The following is a 26230-nucleotide window of genomic DNA, read 5'->3' as shown; positions in this document are numbered from 1 at the left end:
CATAATACTGAAACTGAAATAATTTCATAACAAAAAAATCAATCATACTGATGTGGCATTAGATGTGCTGGCGCTGACCATCTATCGTAAATCTATCTTTAATCTAGGCATTGTTACAAAACTGCAATGAGAATACGTAGTATCCATTAACATTGAATTCATAATTCATATACATTAAATACCTATGTGAATGAAAAGAGATGAAAACACTTCCGGTGTTCAGCTGTCTGTTAGCTGCAAGATTATTGTCGGCTAAATTTTTACACATAACTGATTGCGATGAAACCTACAATTATTGGGAACCGTTGCATTATCTGCTTTACGGAAAAGGTGGGTACCTACAATTTTGGATAATCACTAATAATAATAATAAATAAATTACAAATTACTAATTACAGGGTACCATATGATTAATAAATTAAAATTACCTTTCAGGTTTCCAAACATGGGAGTATAGTCCTCAGTACGGCCTAAGATCGTACTTATATTTAATGCTTAATGCAATTCCAGCTTGGTTCATACAAAAGATATTAGACTTGGAAGCAATTACTGTGTTTTATTGTATTCGATGCTTCCTGGCAATTGTTTGTGCTGCATTGGAAGCAATCATGTTCAGGTATGTTCATAAACCCTTTTCTCCCCCACCTAACAACAATACAATTCTTCCTTGACCTAACGTAAAGGTACCTAACAGGTCCATGCATAGATAATAAATAGGATAGGAGGCCCGGAGACCCATAGTGTTATACTATGTTTGCACTACAGCCTGAATAACATGTTACTCAATTTTTTATTTTTTTTCGAGAGTTGACCAGTTGTAGTCTTAATAGACTGTTATCTCGGCTGGGCTCTCCATGTGATACACAATACTAGCAGACGACTCAAGCTATGTTGCTCACTAGGTCACTGCGGTCTGGGTTCGTATTGTGATCATACCGATACATTTCCCTTCCCGCAGTCTGTCAGTTTAAAAACCAAATAATAATAATGAAAGCTCATCACGCGCATGAAGTTTTCCGAATAATTAACATGTAAAGTTGATTTAATGTTTTCTTGGAGCCGACATTCAATACCGAATAGTAGGCTATGTTGACAACGGGTGGTACTGATGCCATCTCGAAGTAAAGGCCGTTCTACAGCGATTAACGCAACGGCGCATCTTGACAGTAATTCTGTATTCTCTGTCAAAATGCGTCACCGCGCCCACCACCGCAGCCGAGCCATAACACTTTGATGTAATGTGATGGGATCATACTAGTGGACTTTGTTTCAACATGGAATAATTTAAATGGTATCGTAAATATACATTAAATTAATTTAAGTACTATTGCAATAAATCGACATATTAATCTGAGAGCTTCCATTATTTTGGCGGTTGATCAAGATTACTGTCAGTACTGTCTGATATCATAAATTTCAGTAGTCAAATGGTCATGTTCTATTCCGCTCTTCAAAATTCAAGTCTTTAAAGTCTGGTCCAAGATTCAGTTATCAATGGTATGGTAATGCTTCATTGCGTCTATTTCCTAGCTAAATGAATGAATTTTACGATTATGAAGCATTGATTTATATGAATAACATCATTAAAAATATGTACTACTCGTTGGATCTTTTGGTCACATAAAATACAATTATGTTGATGTGTATATGGTATAGGTATACACGATACACCTCGTTAAATTTGAATTGCTGACTATATTTCAAATAAACACCTTTCATGAAAACTTATTTTGAAACTAAAATATCGTATTACAATTTGATGAATATCAATAATCGTCCAAAGTTTTGAAAATTATCTAGTGAAAGCAGTCGAAACTGAATCAAAAACCCAAAATTGGCCACAGTTTAGAACCGTTCACCAAACAATCTTAAAAAAATTGAGCCTGCTATTTTAACAACTACATGTTTTGAAAAATGTTCCAAGAAAACGCCTAATACTATCTTTGTGGACTTATGACGGCCTTGTATAGCATCATCATCGTCTCGGAACTAGAATCAGTCAGTAAAGATTTCAAACCATTTCGTGAGCTTCCATTTGATGATGGGCTTAAAAAGACATTGATTGTTCCTCCTCACGACCTTAGGTGGTCAAACTATTAGTCATGTAGAGAAAAGGATAGTGGATGAAAGCATCATATGGTCTATTCTCATGTACATAGGTGGCTAAGGTCTCAGTTAAACGTGACTCTATCTCTTGTTTTACCGTCTAGCGCTGATCATGAGTTCATTCCCTATCGGTCATTTACTGTGTTATAAGGTAGTCAACTAATTTTATTTGTCTTTCAGAATACACTTAGTCACGTCTCCTATGTCCTTTAATCTTTCTTTACATTAGAGTATGTATTATTTTTTCCTAACCCAAAAAAATGAAGAGCGAAACAGGTTTGTTTATACGTTGATCCATGCAGTAAAAGTAAGAGTAAAATAACAAAGATTACTGAGAAGAAATAACGAATACAATGGTTGTATGTCAATGCCCAGAATACCAATCCCCAGAATTAGTTCCCCAGAATGGTATTTCCCAGAATTCCTTTTCCCAGAACGACCAATTCTCCCGAATGATATTCCCCAGAATGCACCATTTCACCGAAAATAAAATCCTCAGAATGACCCATTCCCCAGAAAAAAAAACCCGAATGACCCATTCCCCAGAAACCAAAAACCCAGAATGACCCGTTTCCCAGAAAAAGGTATCAGTCTAAGAAACTATGTTTTTCGCTGTCATTTCTATAAATTAAAAATACTAGATACTATATTTCTATGCAAAAATCCTTATATTGCAGTACGTATTTGCCCGGAATAAGGCAAAACGACAAATGCTGCCATATTTTAAAACACGCATTTGCCCGGAATGGAGCCCATTTAATATGTTTGTTAGGGCTCACATATAATACGAAGGAGCATATAATCCATTATACTCGTTGTTCATATTGGGGGAAGCCCATATGGCATAATGCCATTTGGCATAACGCCGTTTGGCATAATGACCATTTGGCATAATCGTTGAAAAGAGTATGAAATGCAATGGGTCGTAAGAATATATGATTTCCATTTTTAGAAGTATGTATTTACCTGGAATAAGACAAAAGAGTAGATGACTCCTTCTTTAAAAGTACGCATTTGCCCGGGATAATGCAAAAGAGCAGATGACTTCTTCTTTAAAAGTATGCGTTTGCCCGGAAAAAGGCAAACGAGTAGATAACTACTTCTTCAAAAGTATGCATTTGCCAGGAAAAAAGGCAGAAGAGTAAATGACTCCTTCTTTAAAAGTACGCATTTGCCCGGGATGAAGCAAAAGAGTAGATGACTCCTTCTTTAAAAGTATGCATTTGCCCGGAATAAGGCAAAAGAGTAGATGACTCCGTCTTTAAAAGTACGCATTTGCCCGGGATGAAGCAATTACGAAGTATGGGGATTGAGGTATTCTGGGGAATGGTTTTCTGGGGAGTAGTGCATTCAGGGGAATTAATTTCTGGGGAATCACTTTCTGGGCAATGGGTTTCTGGGGTATGACATACAATCGAATACAATCACCGTATATAATACAAAATTAGTAAATCTACAGTATCTACTTTCACTACTTACTGTATACTGAACTATGAACTACAATTGGTGCAATGGATGATCGTTTGCTTCCCAGTCTTTTGTGTTAGTATTTTGTTAGTTAAGAATGGTACTAGACCCTGCCGGAACCTCCGCAGCATATACTCAAGAAGATGTTGTCAGATCATGCGACACGTTCTCTAAGTATTTGCATGGAGGTATGATATATCAAGTGTTTAATTATTTTCTATATATTGGCAAAAAATACTCGACGCGTTTCTGTTAAATTGAAATGTTACCGGGATTAAAATACGTACTTCAGTACTGCTTATAGTGTAACCTTACTCAGATGCAATTAAATTCATCTCGTTTTCGTCTAACGGTAATGTGGTGAGTACTAATAATACTAGCAATGTGTACTATAAAAGAACAAATTATTTCACAATTTTAACAATATGCAGACACTTGACTTATCAACGTTGACCCCATCATCCGTGGACAGGGAACATGTTATTCAAATTATCGACAAAAGAAAGCTCATCAAGATAGCCGAACAACATGTTACAAGGCACTAGGCGACACTTTTTGTTACTTTGCATTGACCGATTTGCTAGTGGAATTCAATCCCATTGTTTGCTATTGAAAACTTGTTTGATCACTTATTTCGTTTCTGAGTTATGAGCATGACCGCCCACGATTGCTACTCCGTTATTGCCAGGTCAGCTGTAATTACACAAAGAACCAACAGATGACGTTTGGGACTAACATCATCTTCAATGTGTAAGAACTGGTGACCCAAAATAAGGCAATACCAGCGCCGGCCGTTTCCGAATGCAGGTCAATTATAGACCAACATTTGAAAAGGGCGTAACAGCCAAAATTTATTCCTTCTGATTCGTCATCTACATATATAGCTATTATAGCTATTATTGCATGCTTCAAATATGTAGACGGATTAAGTCACATTTGAGTTACTGCAACCCAAATCATGCAGCTAGGGATGACAGTGTACCGGAGTGTGAGATTTCTGCTGCCGTGACTGGTCCTACGTAGTACTTAGCGCACTCCTTCCAAAACAACACGCTTTACGATGCCTCTCTGAAATGTTTTCGATTCCCTCATTTTCTCGATTCAAAGAGAAAAAACCGAAATAAACCAGGTAGTAAGTGATCCTTCCTTTCTTGCGTTTAACCAAGACACCAACCTTTTTGGATTGTTTCACCATTCTCTTCATAACTTTTGAAAGCAATGACCGTCGGCTAGATTGTGCCAATTACAGAGGGATCACCCTTCTGAACTCGGCGTACACAATTCTGTCGCGTATTCTGTTTTACATACTGAGACCGCTAGAAGAGTCTTTCGTCAGCGAATACCAGGTATGTTTTTGTGAGGGTCGATCAACGACGGGTCAGATGTTTAGCCTGCGGATGATCATTGATGAATTTTGAGAGTACAACTTGTAGACTTACCAAAGTTCTTGTTGGTGTATCGGGTAAACACCCCCCTCCCCCTATTTTTTTGCGATAATGGACATCAATGTGCTTGCCTATAGGTTCCATTCTAGTGTCTTCTTCCGTTCACCTCGAGGACACCATTACTAGGACCTAATTGTACCAATTTGATCAATGATGATCGGATTAACGAGACGTGCCTGAAATTCGACTTCAACTGACAAAGTGATGTTCTTAAAATTGAGGTTTTCAGAGTAAAGTTTCATTGAGACAAACATACACTGTCGGATGATTATTATAATAATAATAAACAATAAACGTCATAAATAAAGTCCGACATCTCATATGCCTGGATTTGTAATGCAAGTAAAAGACAAATATTCGGAGGTCATAATTGGGTTGGTAGCGCGGCTGGGGACATCATGAAAGCCATTTTACTCAAACTCCAGGTCGATTTGCAGATCTTTCAACATTTCAAATGCCTGGATTTGAGACGCAAGTGAAAGATAAATACTCGGAGGACAAAAATGGGTTGATACCGTGGCTGGGGGCATCATGGATGCCTTGGATGATTCGATAGACCATTTTACTCAAATTTCAGGACAATTTGGAGATCTTACAGCATCTCCTGGATTTAAGACGCAAGTGAAAGATAAATACTCGGAGGACATAATAGGGTTGATACCGCGGTATGGGACATCATGGAAGCCCTGGTTGATTCGGTAGACCATTTGATTAAAACTCCAGGACAATTTGGAGATCTTACAACATCTCATTTGTTTGGATTTGGGACGCAAGTGAAAGACAAATACTCGGAGGACATAATTGGGTTGATACTGCGGCTGGGGGCATTATGGAAGTCTTGGTTGATTCGGTAGACCATTTCAACCAAATTCCAGTACAGTTTGGAGATCCTCGAGCATCATAATTTATTATCACACATGTTTCGCATAAAGTTTACATTTATTTTAACAAGTTCACAGTAGACAACATGCTTGAAAACATTTTCTGAAGCTTCATACATTCTGTAGTATAAAGTGGTTCGTAAAGGCACCGAATTATCTTCGTATGCATAGTAGGGACCTCAAAATGTGTTCTTATGTTCCAGGTGATGTCTTTTATGTGTTATTTTATCATTTCCATCATCACTATGAATAGATATCACTTTTGGTAATGAAATATAAGTATATCTCCAAAATCGCATTTTTCTAAATCCGTTGCTTTACTCCCACAGCCCTAGTGAAAAATTGAACACCCCTAGATACAATATTCTACAATGTCCAGAAACTAGAAGAGATGGCTAAGAGGTTGGTGAAAAAACTGAGAAAATCGGTTGAAAACCCACTGACATATAGCCATTTGAAAATTTAGTTACAACGATTTTCTGAACGAATGAATCCTAGTGATAACGCACACACGAAGAAAACCAAACAACAACGAGGAACCGAGCCACGCCCCAACAGAAGCCGATACACACAAACATGTAGAGTATGGCAACCCGTCACCTATAAAAGAGAATTGCATCAAAGATTTAGATTCATTCAGTTTTCGACGATTATACAGTCCACACCAAGAAGAAAATATAGTTTGAGGAATAAATAACCCGCCTTTCAATCCACCAGAGGAAGCCTTTTCCAAGGGTTGATTTAATTAAGCCATAATTGCCCGTCAAGCTACCGGTCGTGTCCTGACGTTCCTTCAACCGAAGGTTCTGCTCAAGTAACCAAAAGTTCCTTTAACAGTACGTTTTTCGCTTAAGCAGCTCTGTGAAGCTGATTAAGCGAAAAACGTACTCTTAAAGGAACTTATGGTTACTTGGGATGGCCACCCGGCATCCTTCACCCGAAAGGATTCGCTACCCAACCCAATTAGTGCCCAAACACAATTAGGTTCTACAGCATGACGTCACGAATGAATTCGGTCCTCGTCAAATGAACTTTTTTGACAGTTCAGTAGTACTTTCCACTGACTCCGACGAGGACTCAGGCAAGGGTCGAGTTCGTGATTGGTTGGCTGCCCCTGAGTCCAACAAGAAGTACTACTAATCTGTCACCAGATTGGGGTTACGTACAGACGCTGCAGAACCTAATGTGCCACATGGCTGTAAGAATCCGAAGTGAACCGGAAAGGAACCTCCTATGCAGATGCCACGTGTGTTACCTGTGTGCTGGTTTGCAGTCGAAAGTGACTGGTTGACTTGCTGCCTGGACGAGCCTGCTGCGATGGCACTCGAGATGAGTGCCGAACATGCAGTAGTGAGTAGCAAATATTAATCTCGTTGTACACTAGATTGTAAGAACTATTTCACACCCACACATCCACCTCTCTCCCTCCAAAATAAAAAGGAATCGATTGAATATTATTCACCCATAGTTTTGTTAACGGAGGCACTACAGAACGAAACAAACTTGTGGCAGGAAATCTTACTCACTTTGGATCCCGTAAAACATTTGATCGAATATAGTTCACCGTGGTAGCAAATTGACTATCTACAAAACATTCATTAGAACGATGGTCGGTCATGGACCATGGACTGAGTGGAATGAAGAAACTTTTTACGTACGACACAGGCCACTCCGGCCTTATACTATAGTTTCACAGCAAATAATTTTGAAAATTGTCCTGTAAAATTGCAGCTAATTATAACAAACGAATTTACATTTCATATTGAATTAAATTCTGCTGGATTTTACAATCAAGCTCAGTTTAAATTTATTTTACTTTAAAGGACAGTATGATCGATTGATTGTTGCGTTTATTAACATGCTCCAATTCTGTGCATGAAAATACATTTACATCAAAACATATTTTTATCTGTGTTAAACATGAATAAATAAAAATCAACCAAATTCACATTTTTTAAAGGATTTGGTCATTCTTAACCATGAAACAGTTTTCTCGACAAAATCATGTTAATGAGAGGGAGATAGCATTTGTGATATCTCTGTCGCATTTAGATTACCTCCTATTTCTATTTCACACATCCTACACGTCGGCTTTAATGTTCCCATCAATGTGCTTTATTAATTCAATTATTTTTCCAAGATATTTATCTTCTAAGCCTTTCCTAGCATCTCTCGTCTTGCGCCCCCGGTACACTGAGCAAATCTTCGATTGTATCCCGTATTGAAACGACCGGTCGCGGCCAGCCTGTTCACACCAGACCACGATGACTTTGAGCTTTCTTGAATCTTTCTTCATGGCGTTTGAATTACAGATCGCCGCGCAAACTTTTCAACGTCTTACCCATGAGGTCGTTCGCGGATTAGTTTTCATATTTTCGTTCATCGACGACTTTCTCATCGCTTCATCTTCACCTGAAGAGCATCGTCGTATGCATCAGCTATTCGAGCGGCTAAAGCAGCCTGGCGATAAATGTTGCCAAGTAACCGCTTATCGCTAGATTTTCTTGGTCATTCCGTTAACGCCAAAAAGATTCGTGCTCTGCCAGATCGTCTTGAACCCATACAAAATTTTAGGCTCCCATCTACAGTAAAGGTGTTGAAAATTTTTTTTGCCATGATGAACTTTTATCGAAGGCAGGCTTGGTAGCGAGTCACTTTTTAGTGACTTGGTCACTATTTTGAGGCTAGTCACTAAAAAGTCACTATTTGCATCCAAAAGTCACTAAAGTCACTATTTTTCGGAAAATGGTCACTAAAGTCACTGTTTTTGCACCGCCTATTGGAAAACGATCAAAATAAAAATCATTTGTACCTATCTTTATTATCAACTGAATCAAATAAATATCAAAACTTTTTCCACAAACGTGACAATTTTGTATAAAAATCAGTGAATGCTTTATAATTATTTCCGGGGAGTATTGTGAGAATCGCCAGGTTACTTTCGATTCAGGTCAACTATGGCCTTGCTCTTCACGAATGGAATTTGTTAAAATACGAATTTCAGATCTAGAGTACAGAGTACAGAATTGAGTAGTGTAGAATCTAGTTTTTTTTTTAAATTAAAAACTGCTACAGATAAGCATAAATATCTTCCTGTAACTAAGATAGAACATAGTTTTAGGCCCGATGTCCACGTAGCGGTTTTTTAAGCTGCGTTAACGTCGCGTCCACGCAAGGTACCCAGCATCAATGCACACATATACGTGTGTACGACTACATTTGATGCTGGGTATCTTGCGTGGAAGCGGGGATAACGCTACGTGGGCATCGGCCCTTAGCTGCATCACATGACAACGCCGATGTCGAGCGAGGGTTTTTTAAAATCGAGTTGCGGACCAAGCACAAAAGGTCGTGGAGAAAAAAAAATGTTGCTTGATTACAGGCTTCTTTACAAAAAAAAATCACACGGTATCGCTCATTTTTGCTAACGGGGCTGTTCGCTTAGTTCAATTTTACTGTGCTGCCCTCACTCGCATAAGTCACATTTGACTTTTATCATTTTTTAGTTAACTCAAGGAATAGTGTTCATTCCATTCTATAAGTTATAATAAAAATTGAAATTATTTGACAATAAATTTTTGAAAAAATATTGAAAATACCCGCATATCGAAAACACCCACAAAATAGTTCAATTAAGACCTGCACGGATCAAACAACAAATTCAATAAAACTAAATCGTTTCACGGTAATCTATCGAATAATGAACAACTCATCAAAATTTCAACAAGATCCGTTGATGTTTCAATTTATTAGATTTTTTTAAAGTTTAATATGGAAGATTCGATTTCCGATATACGAAAAAAACGATATGGGACTAATACTCTAATATGCGAGTCTGGACAGTGTAGGGCAGCGGTTCTCAACCTTTTTCTTAAGAGGTACCCCTTCCAACTTTTGCATCAATTGAGGTACCCCTATGTTTTTTTTGCTGTAAATGAAAATAAGCGTAACTCATAGGATATGTTAAAAATGAATCTCCATAAAATTAGCTGAAATTTTCATTAATCGGAGAAACTTCCCAATTCTAATCAAGTTTATGCATCGAGCTTCCTACAGGTCTTTAATAACTATTGAAGGCTTCCGAGCCTCTTAAAAATATGATTCCGCACCTCTTGAATGGAGGCTTGTGAGCCTCTTGAAAGTAGGCTTCCAAGCTTATTGAAAAAATAATTCCAAACCTTTTAAAAGAAGCGAAAAAAAGAGAAATTTTAAAGAGAAAAGCTTGAACGTAAGCTTACAGGCTTCTTGAAAGAAGACATCTTGGTCTCTTGAAAGAAGGTTTCTGGAACTTTTGAAAGAAGGCTTCCGAGCCTCTTGAAAGAAGATTTCCGAGCCTCTTGAAAGAAGGCTTCCGAGCCTCTTGAAAGAAGCCTTCCATATTTCTTGAAAATGGCCTCCCGAGCCTTTTAAAAGAAGGAGAAAAGAAAACAGCTAGAAAGTTTAAAGAAAAAACTTAAAAGGCTTCCGGACCTCTTGAAAGATAGTTTCCAAACATCTTAAAATAAGGCTTCGTAGCCTCTTGAAAGAATGCTTCCGGGCCGCTTGAAAGATGGCTTTCGGGCTTCTTTAAAGGAGGCTCCCTAAACTCTTGAAAGAAGATCCCCAAGCCTCTTGAAAAGAGTCCTCCAAGCTGCTAAATGTTTCCAATCCTCTTGCAACGAAACATCTAAGTTTCTCAAAAAAAAAAAACGCTCATGATTCTCAAATGAAGGCTTTCGAACTTATAGACTCAAGATTTTAGTGTAGAAGCATATTCTTAACATATTATTTAAAATTTTATTTCGATCAGGTATATTGCATAGAAGAGTTTTTTAATTTATCTCATGCGACGTTTCGTCCTTTTGATACATATTATGTACAGGACAAAGTTTTGAAATAAAAAATACACAATTATCAAAACTTTATCAATAGTTTTTGATAAAAATTGTAATTCATCCGCCATTACGCATTTTTGTCCGAGGTACCCCTTGAGCTCGGCGAAGGTACCCCCAGGGGTACATGTACCCCAGGTTGAGAACCGCTGGTGTAGGGGAAGGGAAGGCAATATACTCTACCTAAGCAAAGACTTAGCAATACCGTTCTTCATGGGTACTTTTACCTCATACAACAGTTAAACAATATAGCTAGTCGATGCCATCTTAAAATTTTAATAAAATCTCAATTATAATGATACTAACATTAAAAAAAATGGATTATGTTAAGTTGCCGGAAAACTCATGAGGCAAACCGCCTTTTAGTTAGAAGCTCTTAGGGAACAACGCATCACGCATCGGCGAATCAGCATTTTGGTTTGAGCCGTGCATGGAGACGCCTAGTGCATTGTCAACTTCTTTATCCACTTTAAGCTCCTACTGTTATTGGAAAAATCTACCTGTTATTTTATTTTTTTAAGTTCTTTAACTACTAAAGATTTATAAGCTTTGTGAGTTAAAATAATTCTCTGTCTAAGTATCAATATGATCATTTTACAGTGACCGGCATAATAAAAAGCCCACTAGCCGTTTTTCATACAAAATGGTCTACTTTGGAGATCTAGATCTCGATTGCGTGTGAACCAATTTTGCTGAAAATTTGACCAGAGCTCAGACACAGAGAAACAGACGTCTCACTTAGAACAAAATGCAATCAAAATCATCGTCACGAAAACATTGTCCCCCAATGCTAAAATCCCGGTGAGTGGCCAAGCGGCAACCAGATGGCGGTAGTGTACAAACGTCAAACACAAGCAAAATCGATGAAAGCGCCATCAGTGGCCGATTGACCACCTACAAAAAGTTAAATAAACCGTTAAAAAGGTGTACGATGGAACATATGTTGAGTGAGACGTCTGTTTCTCTGTGGCTCAGATATAACTTGAATTTTACTGCACCTGAGTTTCGACCATATTAATTCATAGGGTTAAAAATTGTTGCAGTAATACCAAAATGATTTTTTTGGCAAAAATTTATTTTTTAAATATCTTGAATTCTATAGGTTGTAAACTGATGACTTATTCAACAAAAATGCGTATTTTGGCAGTAAAAAAAAGTTTGCGGAATATACTTGTACACTCAGAGTTGTAGTTTTCAAGATATTATAAAATCAATTTTTGGCCAAAAAAATCGTTTTGGTATTACCGCGATAATTTTTTACCCTATGAATCAATATGGTCGAAATTCAGGTGTGGTAAAATTCAAGTTATATCTGAGCTCTGGTCAAATTTTCAGCAAAATTGGTTCACACGCAATCGAGATCTAGATCTCCAAAGTTGACTATTTTGTATGAAAAAGGGCAAGTGGGCTTTTTATTATGCAGGTCACTGTATACCATTGTTTTTGCAGTTTCACGGAAAACTTCGACCTCATACTATTACAGTAAACATTATTACCACAATGCTGTAATTGCTTCAAAATCGTTGCTGAAACTATAAACTTGTACTTGCCATAAGACGAGTTTGACAAGTGACAAGTAAAGACATTCTACTAAAAAGCTCAAAATATTTTTCTTAATATAAACTTGTAACTCACTATCTGTTTCCGTGACGGCTGATATATACTTTTTTTGTGGTGTGACTAAATATGATTTATCATGGTCAAATTGCTAGCTACTGGCTTAAGCAACGAATACCTTTCCCAATATCCAACTCTGTTGTACTTATGAGGGTGTCGCTAAGGCGATGACCTCTTGCTAAGTTTCATTTTTCCTGGGTTACCGTGAAGATAGGCGTAGCCAATAGTAGTAATTTTCATGCTTTTTATTTATTTTATTTTTGTCTTTTCTTGATTTCTGATGGCATTCTAGATAAGGATTAAGGATAAATATGAGTATCGCTACATAGTTTTTAGTCTACGAATTACGCCGTAACAACGCTAATGCAACTTGTAGCTCACTATCTGATTAAAAACTTTATACAAAAGTCACTATTTGGTCACTTTTCCTGCAACTAAAAGTCACTATTTGGTCACTTTTTTAGTCATCGTTGGTCACTAAGTCACTATTTTGAATGACATTCATCGCTACCAGGCCTGCGAAGGTTTTTTCAACTTTTTGGGAAGTTCATCCGTTAGGATTTAGTCGAAAAGGTTCGACAAAGTCCTATTACGTAAGATCGTGAACTAACCGTAATCTACCATGTGACCAGTGTTGGTGAAATTACTCATAAATCTCAATTAACGAGGCCTCCCGTGCGAACGAAATCGTCTGCGAATTTAAAAGAACGCATCACGCTTGAGTTTTTCATGCTAAAACGTATCGTTTCACTCATTTGACAAAAATTATTTCTTTTTAAAAACGCATTTGAAATCAATTTGGGGGCAATTTATTGCTTATACATGGAATAGTATCCATTGTTATAGGCAACGAACGGTTATTTACTGTTTTTACGAAGAAGAACGAAAGAAAACCTTATTCAAATGGATGATTCAACTCATCCATGAGTTTTTAGGTGCTGTGTTGGGTGCGTTTCGACTCACGCTTGATTTGAACCGTCCATGAGTTTTGAGATTTTGAGTTTTTACCAATACTGCTTGTGACTAGATACTTTAAATTCATGCTAGAAGGACGAAGCTACTCTACACGAGTGATAGGACCGCAAACATTAGAATGGATTCTTTCCAAAGGACGAAAAGCGCGAGCTCTGGTACAGTTGAATGGTTCATGGCATTGCTTCCCGAAAACACAAGCATCGCACATTTCCAGCTTACCATTGGAATTTGAAATAGCTGTGACCATATCGAATTTCAAAAGCGCTTCTAAATTACTACAACTAAACGACGATGCCAAAGATTGATATCTTGTACAGCGCACGAGTATACAAATGCTTCAACCGAGTAGAAAACATCGAGTTAGTAGAAATCACCTCTTAGCGGGCACTTTGCAATCACCGAGCTATCGTGCTTTATTTCTCCAAATTTTGGTACAAAACTCACCATAACATCAGCCTTGGTCATACGCTTCACTGATAGCAAGTTTGCACGTAGATTCGGCACAAACAGCACGTCGTAAATGGCCATACTTACATCTTTATGTTTGACACCGCGAATAGTACCTTTATACTATGCGACTATTGACTGGTCATTCTTCGCCGCACCAATAACGACAGATTGCTCCAGTTTCTATAATGACTTGCATACTTTCTGCTCATTTACTCGATGATGACTCGCTCCGAAACCTAGCTTGAATGTTATCATAATACGGGTATCCTTCGTCGTTTTTCTTCCAACCATGAATGCAACGGCTTTGTTATCCGTGGCAACGTTGGCTTCCCCTTGCAACTTGCCGTATTGCCCTTCTTCTGGTATCTGTTGCATTTACCGTTAAACTTCCGTGGCTTTGGCGAAGGCCGCAGGCTTCTCTTTACCCGTATTCACCATTCTTTCGGACTTCTTCAGTTCTACTGCCATCAATCGCTCACGTACAACATCCACCGTTAACTGTTTTTCTCCGCGCATGATTCTGGCAATGTGACAAATAGTTGAGAGACCATATCTGGTTCTTCCAACTTCGCGCCAGCTGAGTTGAGTTGTCTCACCTGCTCATCGAACACCTTCAAATGATCCTTGATATCAATGATCCTTCTGCCATCTTGAGCTTTGCGGGCTGCTTCCGGACAAACGTACGGGAGGAGACCGACTTTTTGGCATACAAATTCTGCACATCGATCCAGATTTCCTTTGCCGTAGTTTTCTCGCGTATTAGATTCGCTGCCTTGTTATCCATTTTTTTTTAAACTTTGCTAGTTCATCCGCAGCTTCTGGTCCTTAAAGATGCGACATCTACTAGCTCAACGAACTGCAGATATCTCTTCACGCGAAATTTCCTATTTTCAAATTCAGTCCCGAAAAACGGAACTATTCCATGCACTGTATCCTTTCGTGAGTCGCCCATAACCTCTTATAGTTAGCAATAGACAGTGGTTGAAACAGGAATTAAAGTTTATTGAACTGAACTTGTGGAGAGTTGGTAATGAAATGGACAATTTTTCTATTTGGTTTTACCAATAGATTGCTAGGGTTGTATTCTATGAAACCATCAACCGGCTGAAAGGGGAAATGTTGGCACTGCAGCGTAATTTCTCCCACATGTTTATGCGCACCAACGAGACGCACGTGGCCGGTGAGCCAATGTCGATCTTCCAGCTTCCAGACGACTCAAGAAAACAACAATAACGCAGTTACAGACGGGAGAAGACGAAATCATCGTCGAGCCTCAAGAAATCGAGGCAAATCTGTTTGATTTTTTCTCGAGTCTCTACTCAGAAGAAACAACAGAAAAACATGTTATCCCTCCGAATGAAGTTTATGAATGAAGCACTCAACGGCAATCTTCCCCATGTCTTCGTGGAGGGCGTCATCGTGTTAGTTAAGAAGAAGGGTAGTGACAACACAGCCCGAGCGTACCGGCCCATATCGCTGCTCAACAGCGATTATAAATTGCTCTCCCGCATCCTGAAAAACAGGATGGAAGGCATTATGGAGGCCCACCGCGTCCTAAGCAACAGTCAAACGCAGAGCGAAACATCTTCCAGGCCACTCTCGCTCTGAAAGATCGGATCGCCAATCTCCGTAACCACCGTCGTCGCACCGGTAAGCTCATCAGCTTCGATCTGGAGAACGCCTTCGATCGGGTGCGGCACTCGTTCCTCTTCGAAACCATGCGGTCGCTCGGGTTCAACGAGGAACTCATCTCTCTTCTCTCGCATATAGCCAGTCGGTCCACATCCCGGCTGCTCATCAATGGGCACCTCTCTCGATCGTTCGAGATCGCACGGTCAGTGCGGCAAGGCGACCCCCTGTCCATGCAACTGTTCGTTCTCCATCTTCACCCACTGGTGTGTAGGCTTGAGTAAGTATGTGGGGGTGATCTGCTCGTTGCCTACGCTGACGACATTAGCGTGGTTGTGACGTCATCGTGGCAAATAGAAGCGATGAATGAAATATTTGCGAAAAACGGTTGCAGTGAATGTTGGCTTTTTCGAAGGTAGTGAAATTGGTACCCGGTGGCTACAAACAGCCAACGTAGTCAAGATTCCGGGTGTTACCTTCGCCAACTCGATAAGGCGGATGACCACACTCAACTGGGATGCGCTGGCGTGCAAGTTATCACAGCAAATGTGGCTGCAGTCCTTGCGCAGGCTGAATTTGCACCAGCGGGTGATAATGCTAAATACATTCGGTACGTCGAAGCTGTGGTACCTTTCATCCGTGCTGCCTCCGCTTGGTGTTCACACGGCAAAAATCACAGCTACGATGGGGACGTTGCTGTAGAGAGGAATGCTCGCGCGCGTTCCGATCATGCAGCTAGTTCGGAAGAAAGAAAACGGCGGCTTGAATTTGCACGTGTTGACGCTGAAAAGTCGCAGCCTGGCTACCAATCGACATCTGCAAGAGATCGAATCCATTCCCTACTATAAATCCCTTATTTTCCACGCAATTCCTCGCCCCGCAATTTCAATAGACAATCCTGATCTAAAATCAATCCTATCAAATTTATCCCAAATTCCCCACCATATCCAACAAAACCCCTCCGCCGATCTGATCCACCGGCACTTCGTCCAGCAAACCGAACTGCCAAAGGTGGAACGAAACACTGTGACATACAGGCACTTGTAACGCTCCAGCACAAGTTCTGTAGCTGCACTCGTGTCGGCCCAGCCTGGACGGTACTACAGCAGAGGCTAGCCGTCTACACGAATGGTTGGAGGCGACTGTCGTTCGAGGACCTCACGAGACCTGTTTTGCCAGGAATTGGAAGAGCTGCGCGAGTGGAAATTCTCCGCTTGTTTGTGAAGTACATCGGCTTTGTTAACGAGTGTAACGATAGAATTGATGTAGACGATTTAATGTTCCAATTAGATTTGAATTGATTTGAAAACGCTGAGCTACAATTGTAAATAACTGTACATAGAGGGAAAAACCTTGTGGGGCCCTCCTTAGCCGTGCGGTAAGACGCGCGGCTACAAAGCAAGACCATACTGAGGGTGGCTGGGTTCGATTCCCGGTGCCGGCCTAGGCAATTTTCGGATTGGAAATTGTCTCGACTTCCCTGGGCTTAAAAGTATCATCGTGTTAGCCTCATGATATACGAATGCAAAAATGGTAACTTGGCTTAGAAACCTCGCAGTTAATAACTATGGAAGTGCTTAGTGAACACTAAGCTGCGAGGCGGCAATGTCCCAGTGGGGGATGTAATGCCAATGAAGAAGAAGAAGAAGAAGAAGAAGAAGAGGGAATGACGGCTTTGGCAAGATTTGTTCTATTATTGTCAGGGTTTTTTTTTCTATGACTGATTATGCTCAAATTTGGCCCAAACATTTATAATTTCATAAAATTCGGTCGACAAAAACACCCCTGACAATAATAGAACAAAACCTGCCAAAGCCGTCTGTTCCCCTATAATGACAAAATAAAACTGAATTTTAACCACAAAAAAAACAGTCCGAACCACGAACCAAACGGAAATTCGTTTGCTTTTTTCCCCTTGTTGAGTACCTATCTTAATCACTGCGATCATTTGTTAGATCTATTGTGATATATGCCCCATTTGACATAGCTTTGTCAAATTAACACATCATTACTTATGTTGTAGAGCAATTGCATCACCTTGACTACCAGTGGTATTATGGTTCTGATGAATCGTACTACCATATTGGGACTTGTTCTCCAAACTTCTGAGGGTTTTATAAGCCGCCTACACGGTGTAAAAAAATGGATGATTATCGAAGTTTCATGTACCTTCACAGAAAGTTAGACAAGGTCATCAGAAATGAGGTACGGGGTGTTTTGAAATATTTCATCGGCGATTTTTTGAAAAAAGTGATTTTTATTGTTTTCTTCTCTAATATACCGTACAAAAAGCCAATTAATAACCCAACAAATGATCAATCACTGTAATTTACCCCTCAAAATTGATTATATACACATTTTTAGCCTTTTTGCCTACCTCGTATCTATATAGATAAACTATCTTGACACGGGAATGAAATTTTGAAAAACCATTTTTAAAGTTCAAGCGTTCCTGAAGTATGTTTAGTGTTATTTTTTATGTTTTGAATTTTTTGCTGAAACAATAATCTATCTCTAGCATCTATATTGTTTTCGGATGAATATTGTTTTTGCAATTATATCTTCTGACATTTTTACTAGATGATCTGCTCACTGAAGTTCCGCTACAAAAATCTGAAAGTATCCTAGGCTGCTTTTAACGTTTCATGTCCGTAATTGTCCACCCGAAGAATTGAGGAATTATAAAAGCGTATTTCGTTTCCATCTGAGACCTGAAACTGGTTATGTACGCCAGAGGTAACCCTATTTAATGCAGACAATCTTTATAGGAAACGTCATTGCCAGCGTTTACAGCATTGACACAGAGAAACAGACGTTTCACTAAGAACAAAATGCAATCAATACCATCGTCACTGAAACATTGCTGCCCAATGCTAAAATCACTGTGTGTGGCCAAGCGGCAACCAGATGGCGGTAGCACAGAGAAACAGACGTCTCACTCAACATATGTTCCATCGTACACCTTTTTAACGGTTTATTTAACTTTTTGTAGGTGGTCAATCGGCCACTGATGGCGCTTTCATCGATTTTGCTTGTGTTTGACGTTTGCACACTACCGCCATCTGGTTGCCGCTTGGCCACTCACCGGGATTTTAGCATTGGGGGACAATGTTTTCGTGACGATGATTTTGATTGCATTTTGTTCTAAGTGAGACGTCTGTTTCTCTGTGGCGGTAGTGTGCAAACGTCAAACACAAGCAAAATCGATGGAAGCGCCGTCGGTGGCCGATTAACCACCTACAAAAAATTAAATCAACCGTTAAAAAGGTGAACGATGTAACATGTGTTGAGTGAGACGTCTGTTTCTCTGTGGCATTGACATCACAAACAACACTAAGCTTATCTCTGTCTCTACATGTAATTATGTACTTCATCTTGGCAGAGCTTATGAATATGCTCCTAGGTTTTGCAGATGAAATTAAGCTCCTTAGGAAACAATCGCAGAGTAGTGGTGGAGACTTTTGTCTCACTGAAGATTGAGATGGTGAGAAAGGACATAAGCATTCACATTACCAGTATGAAGGAACATTGTTACGGATAGAAATAGAAGTAAGAGGATGTACAGGAGATAATTGGAGGCGTTGAAGAAATAGTTCAAATTGGGATGCTTGTGAAATGGGATAATGATCCCTAGTAACATCGTTGTACGTATCATTATACATAGCACACCTGATAGCACACCTGACGAGTAAATCGCTATCTTCAAAAACATTATAAAATCATAATTATTACTTGGGTGCAAAAGCGGTTTTTACAGCTTACTAGATTACTGCTCATAAAAGTATGAATGACCCACACAAATATGGAATCAACCAAATGTGAGACACTTGTGCTTGTAGCAACAATATAGCTTCCGTAACATGCAACCGGAAATGGAATTTGCTGTGTGTAACTCCATCCAATAGCCTCATAGTGCGAATGTTGGAAGAAAGAAATGTGAATTCAACATTCAATAGAGAACCATATTCGGGCTGGAAAAAGATGATAATTGCTAAAAAAATGAAAATAACCCAAAAAATAAAAACAAAGCTTAGGAAGGCTTGAATTACAGAAATTGATATCAAATATCTCAAATATTTAGATCTATTTCAAGATAGGTTTTGTACTCAAAGAAGTCTACAAATGTGTACATTTTCAATTTGAGGGATTAATTTCAAAGATTGATTCTTTGTTGGGTTATCAATTGACTTTTTATACTGTATATTAGAGAAGAAAACAATAAAAATCATTTTTTTTTCGAAAAATCGCCGATCAAATATTTTAAAACACCCCGTACCTCATTTCTAATGACCTTGCCTAACTTTCTGTGAAAAAATCAGAGGTACATGAAACTTCGATAATAATCCATTTTTTTACACCGTGCGCCTAATGAGGAACTGTAATTTCTTAACAGATGTTCCGAGTCTTCTACATGTATGCCACAGAAACGACATACATTATCTTGAAGTTTTCCTAACAGCTTCAAGTGATATCGGCTCAGGCAATGTCCTGTTATAGGACCTGTATATGTGTTAAGATCTTTTTTTTAAAGCTCTAAAATTTTGCAAGTGATAAATACGTTTGATGTGATGAAACGTTTAGATTGCCTCGCAATCAAGGTCTTTTTCCAAATGTCCTCTATTTTAGCATGTTCCCAAGATTTGAGTTCCACTCTAAGAGAACACGCAGTTACACCACAAAATGGTTCGGGACCTATAAATTGTCAAGATGAACCAAGTCTGGCCAGCATATCAACTCGTTTATTGCCTTCAATGCCACACTGACCAGGAACTCAATACAGGTTCACTTTGTTACGACTACCAAAGGTTTGGAGTGATTAAACACATTCCCAAACGAGTTTGGATGTGCATGTTGCTGATTTTAAAGCATTCAATGCTGCTGGACTGTCAGACATAATGCAAATATTTCAATGCCTGTAATTTCGGCGTAAGCCACTATGGCGTATGGCCACTTGCCCATGGCAATCGAGATTCGAGATATTTATCTATGGGCCAGTCACGCCTGCTCCAACTTGATTGTTTAGCTTTGAACCATCGATTTCATTTCATTTCATTTATTTAGTTAACATCTAAACAGATAACATTGAATCAACAATTTGACGCCACAATGCACGGCTCGAGGCCGCATCTCTCCATCTTCGGATACGCCCCACGCTCGCCAAGTCGTTCTGCACCTGGTCTGCCCATCTCGCTCGCTGCGCTCCACGCCGTCTCGTACCTGCCGGATCGGAAGCGAACACCATCTTTGCAGGGTTGCTGTCCGGAATTCTTGCAACATGTCCTGCCCATCGTACCGTTCCGGCTTTAGCTACCTTCTGGATACTGGGTTCGCCGTAGAGTTGGGCGAGCTCATGGTTCATTCTTCGCCGCCACACACCGTCTTCTTGCACACCGCCAAAGATGGTCCTAAGCACCCGTCTCTCGAATACTCCGAGTGCTTGCAAGTCCTCCTCGAGCATTGTCCATGTTCCATGTCCGTAGAGGACAACCGGTCTTATTAGCGTCTTGTACATGGCACATTTGGCGCGGTGGCGAACCATCGATGTAAAATATAATTTATTCTGAGCGAAGATTTAGTCCACCGTTCGCCCATATATTTCTATATATCGTACTAGCTATTGAAAGAGTATTCGTTTGCTTGGATGTTGGTAAAAGTTATTGATGCGATGATCCGCGGGAGGACCGAGTACAACGATCCTTCGTCCGGTATGCTTTAAGAAACCTGCCGTGGAATGATCGGGTTAGACTCCCTCCGTATGGAAACCGGTGATGGGACTCAGTACCCTGATTTCGATGCGTGTTTTTCTACAGAGAGAATGTGATTGACTGCGAAAACTTATTGAGACAAGTAAATCTTTACGCTCCACACCGTTCTCTACGACGCCGCGGACTGCTCTATATCCCATCACGTCGCACCTTATATGGCCATCATAATCCACTGACTGGTTCTTCTTCTTCTTCTTCTATGGCTCTACATTCAACCGGAAATTGGCCGGCTTTTAAACTTAATATTCTGTTAGCATTTCCTCAGTTATTAATTGAAAATTTTCTATGCCCGCCATTGCATGAGTATGTATCTTGTGGGGCAAGTACAATGGATACACTATGCCCAGGGTGTCGAGAAAGTTTCCAATCCGAAAACATCCTAGACCGGACCGAGAATCGAACTCGCCGTCTCCGGATTGGCGATCCTACGCTTAGTTGCTGCAGACATTTTAATGACGTGAGCGACTGTTTCGATTTTAATATTAGTAAGACTACGTTTACATAAAAGTTAAGGTTACTACTTTAAGTTACAGTCTGTGCAACAATTATATGTTGAAGACGGTGGTCAAATAAATAAAATCCCATTGAGGAAGTTTAGAGTCACTACACATAATAGGAAAGAAATCAAATCAAATGAAGTGTCAACTATAAGGAAGCAATTTCCTATTACGGACCCTCGGGAGTCTACTATTGGGCAAATTGCGTCAGACTTTGAAATGTTAATTTCAGACAGTCGTGTGCTCAGTTCGTCGAGCTTGGATTATAACACTATGGGTCTCAGTGGCTTCTATAAAAAGTTCGTTTTTGGAGTGAAATGATAGCCTTTCGGTACAACTTCGTTGAACAAATCGTAAAACTAATCCGTGATTATTCATAGTAGTCTTATTTTCAAAGATAGTTTTATGCTGTTTTACTTATTTCAGATCTGTGCTTCGAAATTTTGGCTCCCTGGTTGCAAAACAATGGCTAATTTTCCAGATATTCAGTCCCGGGATGTACATATCGAGCACAGCGTTTTTACCGAGGTAAGAACCTTATTCGCCTAAACGAAGCTGCGCTGCTGCCATCTCACGTGTGCGTGAGCACTATGTTTCGACATGGTGAAGATAAGAATTATTTTTGTAAATGCTTTCAAAATGTATTTAAGAGAGTTATCCTGAAAACTTTTGGATACGTAGGGTTAGAATTTTGAAAAACTACATGTTACACACTTAACTCATTTCACCGTATTCGGTAAATTTTACCAAAATCTCAACAGCAGAACTGTTCGGTAATTTATTTTACAGATTTTTTGTAATTTTTTCCATTGCTCAACTGTCAAAATCACCGAAAATCAGTTAAATTATTTACCGAACAGTTCTGCTGTTGAGATTTCGGTAAAATTTTACCGAATTCGGCGATTTATTCTAAGTGTGTAGGCTACTTATCAATACATGTTTTTTAATCGAAATAATTAAACTTTCGTGTTGCCAATCTAAAAGTAAATCAAGTTTCTAACCCGAAAAATCAAACTATTTTCAGCTAAAACGTGTTTTAAAGTTTTTCTAAGCATTTTAAAATTGACGTCCTATATGCCTTGCAGGGTGAAATAAGCATCACCCAGCCCCCATTTTGTTTTTTCGCTGCCGTCAGGGCCAATTGTTGTAATTGCCATAGGGATTGTAAGTAAATTAATTTTATTTTTTTCTATTTTAGTTCTTTTTCTATGTTCGCGACTATTGCATTTATTTCAGTTTGGTGGGAAAATCAGTACAAATTAGCAATATTAAGCGTTGCTGTTTCTACGCTTGTTGGTAAATTTATTAAAGTGATTGATAATCGGAAAATTACTAATAATGTATATTTTTAGGTTGGCCGTTTGCAGCATTTGTCAGTTTACCGTTTCTGTATGATGTTCTGGTTAGAAAACGCCTGTTTAGAATGTTCGCATTTTGGAGTTTTCTGTTTGCGACTGTTATAACAGTTCCTCTAGCTATAGTTGACTCGTATTTTTACGGAAAGTTAACATTTGCTCCTTTGAATATTGTCATTTACAATATTTTTACACAACATGGGCCAAACTTGTTTGGAGTAGAATCAAAATATTTCTACTTCATCAATTTGTTTTTGAATTTCAACGTTATTTGGCTTTTTGCGTCGTTATGCCCAATGTTTTTCGCTACAAAATATGTGTTACAAAAACTAAACAAATCAAAAGTGTCTTCGTTTGCAGCCTTATGGAGATTATCACCTCTATACATTTGGATGCTTGTATTCTTCATGCAACCGCATAAAGAAGAAAGGTAAGATGACATTTCATCAGTATCAATTAATATGGAAATGCTAATATCATTTATCAAACTTAGACGTACATGTTCATGATAGAATTCTCGCTTAACTTTTCAAAGGACCTAAGTAATATTTTTTTCATGAATTAATTTGAATAGCGCTATCAACAGAAGAACATGAAAGCTTTTGATTGTAATACAGTATACCCCCGCTGATCCGACAAATGTATGGTCGGACTATCGGGGTTTCTCTCGTTAATCCGACTGTCAAATCCATACAAATGAACCAACACAAAATCACAGCACAAATTTGAAAACTGACAGCATAATGTGTTTAAATGGGTGTTGATACTTTTTAATCCGGAAAATTCCGAATTAGTGAGATCCGGACTAACGAGTCGTCGGACTAACGAGGTACGGATAAGCGGGGGGATACTGTACTCAAATTAATTCATGAAAAAATGTTACTTAGGTCCTTTTGAAAAGTTAGGCGAGATTTAGAAACGAAAGTATAGATTTCTCGCTTAACTTTTCAAAAGGACCTAAGTAACATTTTTTTCATGAATTAATTTGAGTACTGCAATCGAAAGCTTTCATGTTTTTCTGTTGGTTGCGCTATTCAAATTAATTCATGAAAAAAATGTTACTTAGGTCCTTTTGAAACTTTAAGCGAGATTTGATGTTCCGTTACACGTAAAAAAATAACCTTATATTTTATGGCAAAAAACCATTCGAAAATACTAATACACTTAATTGTCCCACCTAATGAATGATTCAATAACAAAAGGCTAATAACATTCATAAGCTAATGAAAAGTATATGTTTCGGAATGTATATGACTAATGCGATATGTAAGTTTTTTTTTATACATATCATTAAGCGCCTGCTTTGGCAAAAAAGTATTAAAAATCTTAATAATAAATAACATTAAATTTTTTTACGTGTAGAAACGCTTCCACACTGATTCTCCCTCTTCATACGGGAGCTTGGCAGAAGGAAGGTCGTGAGATTTGTACCATCACAAATAGTGCCCTTCGCTCGCTTTCAAATCGATTTCTATAAAAACATTCTTCATGCCTGCCGTATCCTAACGGAACATCAAATCTATTTTTTCGCCTCTAATTCTATCATGAACATGTATGTTTAAGTTTGGAAAACGATATTAGCATTTCCATATCATCATAAAAAGCTCCTTCTTTGTTACACCTCCTCACAAGTTACAATACGTACATTACACATAGAGCTACTGTGGTTCTAGGGATGCTTAAATTTTATAGAATTATCAAATATTGGAAGTTATAATTCAAAATGCGTTTGCGCAACATACAAGGTTCACTTTGAAGTGCATATATGTAAAACTAATTCGTTTCGTTTATTCCTGTAGGTTTATTTTCCCTGTTTACCCATTGGTTTCACTGAGTGGTGCATTGGCTGTATCAACACTTCTGCAAAACATCGACTTGGCCCTACGACGATGTGGTAAAGGCGCGTTAGGAGCCACTCGTCTTATGGTTACGTATGGAGTAACTTTTGTGTTTATCGTGCTAAGTCTATCCAGAATATTCGCTTTGTATGTTAATTACCACGCTCCTATGGAAATCAGCTACAGCGTAGAAACGTCGCCTGTAGTAAAAAATATATGTCTGGGAAAAGAGTGGCATAGATTTCCTGGAAGTTTTTTCGTACCAAACCACTATCGAATCAGATTCGTGCCGACTCATTTCAATGGGCTTCTTCCGGCCTATTTCGAAGAAAACGAACGAGGAAGTACGGTTGTGCATGGCTATTTTAATAGTATGAATCAAAGGAATGATTACATGTTATTTGAACTTTCTAATTGTGATTATATGATTGATTTTGATAATGGAAAAAGTTTTTCACGAAACGAAAGTGAACCTAACTATTCTAAAGATAGTGCGAATTGGACAATAATTCACAGTGTGCCATTTTTGAACGCATTATCCTCGCATAGCTTCTTTAGGGCTTTTCATGTTCCATTTGTAGGGCATAAATATGTTAAGTTTGGGAATTATAATCTACTAGTCCGGAAGACATAGTAAACACAATGGTTGTATGTTTCTTTTATGATGACATTATCCTTAAATGACGTTGATATGTTTTTAATAAGAGTTTATCAATGAATTTATTGTCTATCCGGAACAAAGTTAGAATGCTTTTCATACCGAAGTTGGATTTTTCTCCAAATACAGGCGGCTTTCCCAACTTCGAAAGTAGTGCGCTGGATTCGCCTAAAAATGCGCTAAACAACGCATCAATTAGTTTGACAGATAAAACTTCGGAAAAAAAGTTCGGTTCGGAACAGTCGGGGGTCCCCCTTTGTCAAATGTTTGTTGCCACTAATGTCGTTTTCGGTTATGCGAATCCATGGTGTTCCACGGATCTCTTGTCGCATGGTCAGATCAAAAACTACAGTTGAACTGGAGTCTAAGAAGCAAGCACGATTAGAAACAAACATTCGAAGAAGGGTCAAGGCTCCAGGCTCATGTACCAGTAGTACAGTGTAATAAACTTTGATTGGAAGTTTCGTTCGATTAGTTTATCAAAATTTTCAATAACCAATGGGTTTAGAACCTCACACCGGATGAGGAACCTGGACGATAATTCCGCGAGGCGATCTGATAAAGGGAGTACTCCCGCAAGTACCTCCAAGCTCATTGTTTGAGTCGAGTTCATAGAGCCTAACGCGATACGGAGACAACGATATTGTATGTTAATATGTACGTTTGCGCGGTGGAT

General features: G+C 38.9%; 1 protein-coding gene across 2 annotated transcripts; it reads left to right on the top strand.

Annotated features, from left to right (window-relative positions):
• LOC134225176 (alpha-1,2-mannosyltransferase ALG9) lies at positions 1-25539 on the top strand. Of its 2 annotated transcripts, XM_062705037.1 has the most exons (6): positions 12-330; positions 436-616; positions 22130-22231; positions 22902-22999; positions 23056-23488; positions 24858-25539. In XM_062705037.1, exons 1-6 carry the CDS (start codon positions 201-203, stop codon positions 25528-25530), a joined length of 1617 nt encoding a protein of 538 aa, XP_062561021.1. In that variant the 5' UTR covers positions 12-200; the 3' UTR covers positions 25531-25539. The 2 variants fall into 2 exon arrangements, with proteins under 2 accessions (XP_062561022.1, XP_062561021.1); XM_062705038.1 differs by lacking the exons at positions 22130-22231; positions 22902-22999; positions 23056-23488; positions 24858-25539 and adding an exon at positions 6229-6584 and having other exon boundaries at positions 1-330.
• The last annotated feature ends 691 nt before the right edge of the window (positions 25540-26230 follow it).

Source organism: Armigeres subalbatus, chromosome 3 (genome assembly GCF_024139115.2).
Source record: "Armigeres subalbatus isolate Guangzhou_Male chromosome 3, GZ_Asu_2, whole genome shotgun sequence".
NCBI lineage: Eukaryota > Metazoa > Arthropoda > Insecta > Diptera > Culicidae > Armigeres > Armigeres subalbatus.
Note: the sequence above shows the minus strand (reverse complement) of the source record. Positions and strands in the feature narration are given on the sequence as shown.